The sequence below is a fragment of the Rhinopithecus roxellana genome, chromosome 6 (assembly GCF_007565055.1).
Source record: "Rhinopithecus roxellana isolate Shanxi Qingling chromosome 6, ASM756505v1, whole genome shotgun sequence".
Classification (NCBI taxonomy): Eukaryota; Metazoa; Chordata; class Mammalia; order Primates; family Cercopithecidae; genus Rhinopithecus; species Rhinopithecus roxellana.
The window spans coordinates 15,893,129-15,904,976 of NC_044554.1; the positions used below are offsets into that span (position 1 = coordinate 15,893,129).

Genomic DNA, 11,848 nt, shown 5'->3' on the forward strand with positions numbered 1-11,848 from the left:
TTAATACTTTTAAGTTCTGGGGTACTTATGCAGAATGTACAGGTTTGTTACATAGGTATACACGTGCCATGGTGGTTTGCTGTAACCATCAACCTGTCATCTACATTAGGTATTTCTCCTAATGCTATCCCTTCCCTAGCCCCCCACCCCCTGACAGGCCCCAGTGTGTGATGTTCCCCTCCTTGTGTCCATGTGTTCTCATTGTTCACCTCCCACTTATGAATGAGAACATGCGGTGTTTGGTTTTCTGTTCCCATGTTAGTTTGCTGAGAATGATGGTTTCCAGCTTCATCCAGGTCCCTGCAAAGGACATGAACTCATCATTTTTTATGGCTAATAGTGTTCCATGGTGTATATGTGCCACATTTTCTTTATCCAGTCTATCATTGATGGGCATTTGGGTTGGTTCCAAGTCTTTGCTATTGTGAACAGTGCCTTAATAAACATACATGTGCATGAGTCTTTATAGTAGAGTGATTTATAATCCTTTGGGTATATACCCAGTAATGGGATTGTTGGGTCAAATGCTATTTCTGGTTCTAGATCCTTGAGGAATCACCACACTGTCTTCCACAATGGTTAAACTAATTTACACTCCCACCAACAGTGTAAAAGCATTCCTATTTCTCCACATCCACTTCAACATCTGTGGTTTCCTGACTTTTTAATGATCAACATTCTAACTGGAGTGAGATGGTATCTCAATATGGTTTTGATTTGCATTTCTCTAATGACCAGTGATGATGAGCCTTTTTTTATATGTTTGTTGGCTGCATAAATGTCTTTTTTTGAGAAGTATCTGTTCATATCCTTTGCCCACTTTTTGATGGGGTTGTTTTTTTCTTGTAAATTTGTTTAAGTTCATTGTAGATTTTGGATATTAGCACTTTGTCAGATGGATAGATCGCAAAAATTTTCTCCCGTTCTGTAGGTTGCCTGTTCATTCTGCTGATAGTTTCTTTTGCTGTGCAGAAGCTCTGTAGTTTAATTAGATCCCATTTGTCTATTTTGGCTTTTGTTGTCATTGCTTTTGATATTTTAGTCATGAAGTCTTTGCCCATGCCCATGTCCTGAATGGTATTGCCTAGGTTTTCTGCTAGGGTTTTTATGGTTTTAGGTCTTACATTTAAGTCTTTAATCCATCTTGAGTTAATTTTTGTATAAAGTGTAAGGAAGGGATCCAGTTCCAGCTTTCTGCATATGGCTAGCCAGTTTTTCCAGCACCATTTATTAAATAGGGAATCCTTTCCTCATTTCTTGTATTTGTCAGGTTTGTCAAAGATCAGATGGTTGTATATGTGTGGTGTTATTTCTGAGGCCTCTGTTCTGTTCTATTGGTCTGTATATCTATTTTGGTACCAGTACTATGCTGTTTTGGTTACTGTAGCCTTGTAGTATAGTTTGAAGTCAGGTACCATGATGCCTCCAGCTTTGTTCTTTTTGCTTCGGATTGTCTTGGCTATGTGGGCTCTTTTTTGGTTCCATATGAAATTTAAAGTAGTTTTTTCCAGTTCTGTGAAGAAAATCAATGGTAGCTTGATGGGGGTAGCATTGAATCTGTAAATTACTTTGGGCAGTATGGCTGTTTTCACAATATTGATTCTTCCTATCCATGAGCATGGAATGTTTTTCCATTTGTTTGTGTCCTCTCTTATTTCCTTGAGCAGTGGTTTGTAGTTTTTCTCGAAGTCCTTCACATCCCTTGTAAGTTGTATTCCTAGATATTTTATTCTCTTTGTAGGAATTGAGAATGGGAGTTCACTCATGATTTGACTGTCTGTTATTGGTGTATAGGAATGCTTGTGATTTTTGATTCTGTATAGGAAAGCTTGTGATACATTGATTTTTGTATCCTGAGACTTTGCTGAAGTTGCTTATCAGCTTAAGGAGATTTTGGGCTGAGGCAATGGGTATTTCTCAATATACAATTATGTCATCTGCAAACAGAGACAATTTGACTTCCTCTTTTCCTAATTGAATACCCGTTATTTCTTTCTCTTGCCTGATTGCTCTGGCCAGAACTTCCAATACTATGTTTAATAGGAGTGGTGAGTGAGGGCATCCTTGTCTTGTGCCAGTTTTCAAAGGGAATGCTTCCAGTTTTTGCTCATTCAGTATGATATTGGCTGTGGGTTTGTCATAAACAGCTCTTACTATTTTGAGATATGTTCCATTAATACCTAGTTTATCGAGAGTTTTTAGCTTGAAGGGCTGTTGACTTTTGTCAAAGGCCTTTTCTGCTTCTATTGAGACAATCCTGTGGTTTTGTCATTGGTTATGTTTATGTGATGGATTACGTTTATTGATTTGTGTATGTTGAACCAGCCTTGCATCCCAGGGATGAAGCTGACTTGATCGTGGTGGATAAGCTTTTTGATGTGCTGCTGGATTCGGTTTGCCATTATTGAGGATTTTCGCATCGATGTTCATCAGGGATATTGGCCTGAAATTTTCTTTTTGTTGTTGTTGTTGTTGTGTCTCTGCCAAGTTTTAGTATCTCTGCCAGGTTTTGGTATGAGGATGTGGTATCAGGATGATGCTGGCCTCATAAAATGAGTTAGGGAAGATCTCCTCTTTTTCTATTGTTTGGAATAGTTTTAGAAGGAATGTACCAGCTCCTCTTTGTACCTCTGGTAGATTTTGGCTGTGAATCCGTCTGGTCCCGGATTTTTTTGATTGGTAGGCTATTAATTTCTGCCTCAATTTCAGAACTTGTTATTGTTCTATTCAGGAATTTGACTTCTTCCTGGTTTAGTCTTAGGATGGTGTATGTGTCCAGGAATTTATCTATTTCTTCTAGATTTTCTACTTTATTTGCGTAGAGGTGTTGATAGTATTCTCTGATGGTAGTTTGTATTTCTGTGGGATTGGTGGTGATATCTCCTTTATCATTTTTTATTGCATCTGTTTGATTCTTCTCTCTTTTCTTCTTTATTAGTCTGGTGAATGGTCTATTATGTTGATCTTTTCAAAAAACCAGCTCCTGGATTCATCGATTTTTTAAAGGATTTTTCGTGTCTCTATCTCCTTCAGTTCTGCTCTGATCTTAGTTATTTCTTGTCTTCTCGCTTTTGAGTTTGTTTGCTCTTGCTTCTCTAGTTTAGTTGTGGTGTTAGGGTGTCGATTTTAGATCTTTCCCAATTTCTCTGGTGGGCATTTAATGCTATAAATTTCCCTCTATACACTGCTTTAAATGTGTCCCAGAGATTCTGGTACATTGTGTCTTTGTTCTCATTGGTTTCAAAGAACATCTTTATTTCTGCCTTGATTTCATTATTTACCCATAGTCGTTCAGGAGCAGGTTGTTCAGGAGCAGGTTTTTCAGTTTCCATGCAGTTGTGTGGTTTTGAGTGAATTTCTTAATCTTGAGTTCTAATTTGATTGCATTGTGGTCTGAGAGACTATTATGATTTCCTTTCTTTTGCATTTGTTGAGGAGTGTTTTACTTCCAATTATGTGGTCAATTTTAGAATAAGTGTGATGTGGTTCTGAGAAGAATGTATATTCTGTTGATTTGGGGTGGAGAGTTCTGTAGATGTCTGTTAGGTCTGCTTGGTTCAGAGCTGAGTTCAATTCCTGGATATCCTTGTTAATTTTCTGTCTCGTTGATCTGTCTGATATTGACAGTGTGGTGTTAAAGTCTTCCACTATTATTGTGTGGGAGTCTAAGTCTCTTTGTAGGTCTCTAAGAACTTGCTTTATGAATCTGGGTGCTCCTGTATTGGGTGCATATATATTTAGGATAGTTAGCTCTTCCTGATGAATTGATCCCTTTACCATTATGTAATGGCCGCCTTTGTATCTTTTGATCTTTGTTGGTTTAAAGTCTGTTTTATCAGAGACTAGGATTGCAACCCCTGCTTTCCATTTGCTTGGTAAGTATTCCTCCATCCCTTTATTTTGAGCCTATGTGTGTCTTTGCATGTGAGATGGGTCTCCTGAACACAGCACACTGATGGGTCTTGACTTTTATCCAATTTGCCAGTCTATGTCTTTTAATCGGGGCATTAACCAAATTACATTTAAGGTTAATATTGTTATGTGTGAATTTGATCCTGTCATTATGATGCTAGCTGGTTATTTTGCTTGTTAGTTAATGCAGTTTATTCATAGTGTTGATGGTCTTTGCAATTTGGTATGTTTTTGCAGTGGCTTATACCAGTTGTTTCTGTCCATGCTTAGTGCTTCTTTCAGGAGCTCTTGTAAGGCAGGCCTGGTGGTGACAAAAATCTCTCAGCATTTGCTTGTCTGTAAAGGATTTTATTTCTCCTTCGCTTATGAAGCTTAGTTTGGTTGGATATGAAATTCCGGGTTGAAAATTCTAAGAATGTTGAGCTGAGTGTGGTGGCTCACGCCTGTAATCCCAGCACTTTGGGAGGCTGAGGTGGGCAGATCACGAGGTCAGGAGTTCGAGACCAGCCTGACCAACGTGGTGAAACCCCGTCTCTAATAAAAATGCAAAAATTAACCAGGTGTTGTGGCACACGCCTGTGATCCCAGCTACTCAGGAGGCTGAGGCAGGAGAACTGCTTGAACCCAGGAGGTGGAGGTTGCAGTGAGCCGAGATTGTGCCACTGCACTCCAGTCTGGGCAACAGAGCGAGACTCCATCTCAAAAAAAAAAAAGAAAAAAAGAATGTTGAATATCGGCCCCTTCTCTCTTCTGGGTTTGTAGAGTTTCTGCTCAGAAATCCGGTGTTAGTCTGATGGGCTTCCCTTTCTTGGTAACCTGACGTTTCTCTCTGGCTCCCCTTCACATTTTTTCCTTCATTTCACCCTTGGTGAATCTGATGGTTATGTCAGATTCTTTGCATATATGCTGTTATAGTAACTGCCTCCTGTAATATAAGCAGATTAAGGATGTCCTTAACTTGGCAATACTCTAAAATTGCATATATAGCAACATCTCATCTATCTAGGGAATGATGAGTGGATTTCCTACATATATTTAAGCATTAAAATTTAAATTACTAGTTTTGATGGAAACGAATTTCAAGCATTACATAATATGTACATTGCCTTTCAAGTGATCAGGATCTTTGAATATATTCTATTGTAGTATATCATGAAACTGACCCCTGTAGGAATTTACAAGTTGTTTGTGGCTAGCTGCCTAGACCCTAATGGATCCAGAGTGCTGGGAGTCTTCTGCTTTTCCCACTTACTCATATTGATCTCTGATATACTTTGCTTTATACATAGTTGTTTTGTCCCATGGTTATGGGGCATTTTTATCTCCCTTGTGGATGAAAGTGCTTGGACTATGAGCTCTCAGTCACTCAGAAGCCTTTCAGACCTACCTCCAAGGTTATCTTCTAGATGGCTGAAACAGTGAAGAATTGATCTATGAAGAAACTCAGAAATACTGCTAAATCTAGGCAGATTAAAGACAGAGGGTCTACTGCCAACTCTAACATATCAGAATTCTCACTAAATCCACACATCGCACTCCACACTAAAGTTATGGCTTAACAAGTAAGGTACCAATGTAGGGTGACTGTGTGAGTGTGTCTTGTGGGCCCAGAGTTGTAGAGCATGGGAGAAAGAGAATTTAACAAAAGAAGTTATTTTTCAATGGGAAAAAAGTTCATCATTTTGAAATCTCTTAAAATAATTTAGGAAATTATTTTAGGGGAAATTTCTTGACTTAATATTGATAATATAATTAGTGATCTTTTTCCTTTATATATAAAACAGATTAAAAGTAAATTCCTGTTATCTATCCATTAGTAAGGGGTCAGTTCTAGGAATATTGGATAACCAACACATAGTTAAAACTGAACGTACTCAGTAGTCAGTTGAAAGGTATCCTTGATCTTTTTTTTTTTTGAGATGGAGTCTCACTCTGTTGCCCAAGCTGGAGTACAGTGGTGCAATCTCAGCTCACTGCAAGCTCCACCTCCCGGGTTCATGCCATTCTCCTGCCTCAGCCTCCCGAGTAGCTGGGACTGCAGGCACCCGCCACCACGCCTGGCTAATTTTTGTATTTTTAGTAGAGACAGGGTTTCACCTTGTTAGCCAGGATGGTCTTGATCTCCTGACCTTGTGGTCTGCCCACCTTGGCCTCCCAAAGTGCTGGGAACTACAGGTGTAGTTCCATGCCCTGCCGATCTTTAAACATAGCCATAAGACCTGGAACTGAGCAAGGGGGAAAAGGATGACCTGTGTGTGGCCAATAACTGTTACCAAACCTGTGCATTTAAGGGCTCAGGAAACTTGCCTGGTTTTCCTTGTACGTCATTGGCTGTCCCTTCTTATTCTCTGTTGCTAGTTCCTCCTCTCCGCTTGCTCTGAACAGTGCGTGCGGTAGGAGTCAGTCTATGGACCTCTTCTCTTCTAAAGTTGGTTTCTCCCTTGGGAATCGCATCCAGTCTTACGGCTTCAAATACCACCTATCTGCTGTTCCTCTCTAGCTATTTTTCCTCTATAATCCACATTTATATATCCAACTGTCTCCTTCACATCCCCACTTGGATATCCATTAGGTACCTAGAACTAAAGTCTGAAATTCAACTTCCTCATCTTCCCTCCAGCTTACTTTTCAAACATCTCAGTAAAGGGTGACTCCCATTTAGCAATTACTCAGGGCAAAATCTTGACTCCTCTTTGCCACACACAGCTAAACCTTCAGATTATATTCTCTGGGATCCTCTTTCATTCTGTAGACTGTGGTTTCTGTATGTGACTAGACTTTTTGAGAATAACAACCCTTCTTCAGCCAAAACAATTTGCTGTAGCATTTGGCTACGCACACACCCACCCACCCACCACAATCTCAGATTTCTATATTTTTCAAAAATGTTGGTAACATGTAATTCTCTAATACCATCATCTTTGGCACTGATTCCATTTAGATTGGAATTTCGTATGGTGAAACCGTGATAAGATTTCATGCAATCCAGTGATGTTCAAAGTAAGATGGCACCAAATTTGACATACATGGTGTTGGCATGATTTCTGTCCAACCAAATACCTTTCTGTTGACTTATTTCATGACTCAAAACTGTATTAGAAAATGTGATAGACCCATTTGCTAATGCTTCAATTAAAAGAAAGGGCCTTATTTTAACTATGCATATGTCGATTATTTTAGTTGGATTGGTTATTTGAAAAATCTCCCAAATATGTGTATTATCTTTTTCTGTTTTTCTTCTTTCTACCTTTGGCCAGCATTACTTAGAGCCTCCAGTGAAGCTGAATGAAGCCCTAGAGAGATTCGGACTTAATGCTGAAGATTTTTTTGTCTTGAAGCATGGAGAATCAAGATACCTAAATACTGATGATGAAAACTTTTAATAAATGTGAGCACAGGCACTTTTAATGAAAAAGGCATCATCTAAGTTTAAAAACAAATTAAAAGACTTAGAAATTCATGAATATTGTGATTCTTTTACATTTGGAAACAACTTCTGCAGGTTTATGTTTTATGTTTTGTGTAATAACTTGCTTCCTAATATGATCAGCTCATATACACTATGAGAGGGTTCAGGGGTGGGTCATTTAAATAATGAATTGGCTAATGTGGATTTTAAATCTCCTATCATGATATAAGCACTGCAATGGAAATGTTTTTACTAAAGCATTACACTTTTGTGGTAGTAGAATTACCTGAGATTGTGAAAAACTGACATTGAAGACTCATTTTGTTTTTTCCATTCTTCAGGACCTTCTGCAAGGTGAGTCAAGCCTGTCTACCTACCTAGATTTTTTTCAGAGGCCTACAAATACAAGTATCTTTCTTATATGCACATTATAATAAATGATGAAATTCAGTCCAACATGCTTATTATAAACATAGCAATTCTTGCTCTATCAAGATTAGCTTATATGCCAAATATTAAATATGGTTTATTTCAGTCAGCATAAAAACATAGGGGCTGTCATTTTTAAAGACTTGATTTTTTCTATTGTGGTAAAAATATATAAATACGTATTTGCCATTTTAAACATTTACCATTTTAACCATTTTTAAGTGTACAGTTCTTTCGCATTAATGCACCCATGACCACCATTCACTTAAGTTTTTGAAAGAGGGAACAGTATTTTTTTTTTTCCTAGAGCCTTCAGATGAGAGGAAACAGTGTATTCTGTTGCACATCTACAATTCCCAAAAGACCTCTTACTTTGGGAGGCCAAGGTGGGTGGATCACTTGAACCCAGGAGGTCGACATCAGCCTGGGCAACATGGTGACTTCGTCTCTCGGGGAAAAAAAAAAAAAAATTAGCTGGGTGAGGTGGTGTGTACCTGTAGTCACAGGTACTTGGGAGGCTGAGGTGGGAGGATCACTTGAGCCCAGAAGGTAGAGGCTGCAGTGAGCTGTGATTATACCATTGCACTCCAGCCTGGGCGACAAAATGAGACCCCGTCTCGAAAGAAAGCCCTCTTCTTAGCTGAGCAGAGGAAGGGAAGGGGTGTGGCTATGAGAATATGATTTATGCCATTTTCTTTTTTTATATCTAGAAGATCATCTAAGCACAAATATAGCTACAATGAAGTATTTTACAGATAAAATGTTAATAAATGTTAATAGACCATATACTTTGAATTAAGTTTTATGTTTTTAAATTTCTCTACACATTTTCTTTTTCCGGGGTCTCTTAGCTCTAAATATATCAATCAGGTTTATAATTTTTTTTACATGATTCAGATGTCTTATATTTTTATATTAAATGAACCTTAAGCATGATTCTTTTGGTAAGCCAGTATGAACACCAGTGGTTACAAAAAAAAAAAGTCAGTTGACATAAGATTTAGTCCTAATAAGGGCTCTGTATTCACTTGATTATTCTGACCCTTCCTAAGGGAGGGATTTGGATTAGATACTGCTGGAGGCCCTTTCTGTATTCCTAATCCAGTCTCAGCACTTTATTCATACAAAATAATCAAAATAGGTTTTCTACACCAAATGCTACCCAGGCAGTGCTCTATAATTTGCACATGTGTATGTGTGGTGCCACATGTTAGCCACTAAATCTGAACTTTTACCCTGCTTTCATCATGGATTTTTTGTGTAACCTGAAACCAGTTACCAATGCTCACTGTGCCTGTTTCCTCATTTGCAACAAGAGGATAATTCCGACCTACCTCTGAAAAATGTGTAGAATAAATGAGTTTTTAAAGCACTTTAGAAATATAAGGGAGAAAATCATTTCTTAAGATATCACTGCCTAATATAGATAGGTATATTTGAAAGCTGAATATAGGTTAATGCTTTTGATAATGTATTGTTTCTGTTGCAAATTTAAGCATTATGTATTAGGAGACTAAATACTGAAAACAACTTTATTTCACTGATTTTGTAAATTGGAGTAATAGCCTAAATAAGTGTAAATAATCTTTATCAAAATTTAGTGTTTATCTACAAATATGCGAATCAGTCAAGGGGAAATGTGTATGCAATGTGTGTCTATATAATGTATGCGAATGTATGCGATTTTGGGGTACTAAAGCACAAAAAAACCCCCATAAAATAAACCTTCCTGAAAAGACTGATCATAAACTTTTTGACTCCAAGCAGATGTGAATCAAGATGTTAGGTTTATGGTTAGTTTTGAGGTGTGTTGCCCTAATACTAGCCAATGCTGTAGCCATATTCCTTGCTGCTGCACACTGAATTGAAAATCCATCTCTTACCTCTACTCTATGAAGCAAGCCAGGTATGTCTTGCTTAAGTATTTCTTCTCCATGAATGGCCTTAACATTATTTTATATTCATATGTACTGTTTAACTGAGGGCCTCAAAGCACTTTAAACTGTTGTGTTCTATTTCCACTCATCTGGCCTGCCTCATTTTTCTAGGCCCTTTCATAAGCTGTAATTTTTTTTATTACCACTCATGTTCTTTCTACACTGACACTATTCATTAAGAACATCAAGCTTCATCTCTACTTACAGAAATCTCACCTTACTGAGTGGGTTCCACTTTATTTTTCATTTGTTATCTACATTTTGAAGGGCTTATATGCAAAGTGAAAACAAATTTTGAAAAATAAGACAAATCCATTCTCTTCTTCAATTCAGTCTAATATGCATTTGTAGTGTCATTTAATCAGTCTTATCCTCTAAGTCAACTATATTTTTTCCTCTTTGATTAGTGAGTACCCATACCAATATGTAAGATTTTATTGAAGTTTCCTGCGATAACCGAGGAACACTTTGCTATGCCTCACTGCCCAATAGGGTGGGTCATCAATTAGGAGAAATCCCAAATTATAAAAGCCAACATATGCTGTGACCTACATAGGAAAAGATGTATTTGTGCATCTTCTTTCTGGGTAGTTAAAAATTACTCCCTCTTTTCTCTAGCATTTTGACATTTCAGACTCAATGGTCTGATCTCTAGGGACCGTGATTATTCAAACTAATGAGGACAAGACAGTTTTAGAATCCACTGCTGCTAAAGCACATTAAAAACAAATCCTGGTTTTCAATGTATGCACAATTTCATATTTAATTAATATGCTTTCATTAAATAGGGAGGTAAATTTGAAAAAACTGTTATAAAGAAATGTGCCTTTTGGGGAATGCATACTTTTGTTCACGTCTAGCCCACTGGGAATTTTCAGTTTTCACCTTATACTGACCCCTTTTTCTAATGTAAAAATATTTCTTCAAAGTTTGATTTCTGTATCAGGATAACCTTGAGAACACACATATTTCTGTTTGAGGATTTGTGACTTCCTATGGAAACAGTCTTGTATCTATGTATTTACAAATGAAATTTAAAGTATTCTTAAAGCTTTGCCTTAAATACTGCTTGCATACTGATTTACTTAGTGCTATGCATGGCAGGGGTTATAAATTTAAATATTATAAGACCTGGCTGAATCCCAGATATATCAATAAATTGTTATAGTAGCTTATGGAATAAAAATACTATTAAAGATAACTTTTCATACATTGTATTTTTAGTCAAGTAAAATATGGATGAAAATTAATAAAGTACTGTGAAGGGAAACAATATGTATAACCTTGTGAGTGATTTTTTTCTTCTTTATTAAAAAAAGATTATACAATTTGGGCTCATAGTAAAAAATTCAAACAGTAGAACAGTGTGTATGTAGAAGGCATTCCTCACTCCCACTACAAGAGTTTGGGTATCATTCTAGAAGTGTTTTGTCAATACATAAGCATTTTTCATTTAAACACACACACACACACACACACGGGATCCCATGTGTTTTTTAAAATTTGTGTTTTTTTAAAAAACCACCATATTTCATAGATAGCTTTCCACTTAAGCACAGAGTTCCATCATTCTTTTTTTTTTTTTTTGAGACGGAGTCTCACTCTGTCTCCCAGGCTGGAGTGCAGTGGCGCGATCTCTGCTCATTGCAAGCTCCGTCGCCTCCTGGGTTCACGCCATTCTCCTGCCTCAGCCTCCCGAGAAGCTGGGACTACAGCCCCCCCCCCCACCCCCGCCACCTCGCCCAGCTAATTTTTTTTGTATTTTTAGTAGAGAGGGGGTTTCACCATGTTCGCCAGGATGGTCTCGATCTCCTGACCTCGTGATCCGCCCGCCTCGGCCTCCCACAGTGCTGGGATTACAGGCGTGAGCCACCGCGCCCGGCCATCCTTTTTTTTTTTTTGAGACAGTGTTTTCCTCTTGTTGCCCAGGCTGGAGTACAATGGCGCGATCTCAGCTCAGTGCAACCTCTGCCTCCTGGATTCAAGCGATTCTCCTGCCTCAGCCTCCCAAGTAGCTGGGATTAACAGGCATGAGCCACCATGCCCAGCTAATTTTGTATTCTTAGTAGAGACGGGGTTTCTCCATATTGGTCAGGCTAGTCCCAAACTCCTGACCTCAGGTGATCTGCCCGCCTCAGCCTCCCAAAGTGCTAGGATTACA

At 38.1% G+C, this 11,848-nt stretch overlaps 1 protein-coding gene across 5 annotated transcripts in view; it reads left to right on the forward strand.

The window, feature by feature from the left end:
• NAPEPLD (N-acyl phosphatidylethanolamine phospholipase D) overlaps positions 1–10,957 on the forward strand; it is a 47,773-nt gene extending 36,816 nt beyond the window's left edge. For all 5 annotated transcript variants that reach the window (XM_030933034.1, XM_010377631.2, XM_030933035.1 and 2 more), the window contains one exon: positions 7,170–10,957. In XM_030933034.1, the coding sequence (XP_030788894.1) occupies positions 7,170–7,295 (126 nt within the window). In that variant the 3' untranslated portion in view covers positions 7,296–10,957. The remainder of the gene's footprint in view (positions 1–7,169) is intronic.
• The last annotated feature ends 891 nt before the right edge of the window (positions 10,958–11,848 follow it).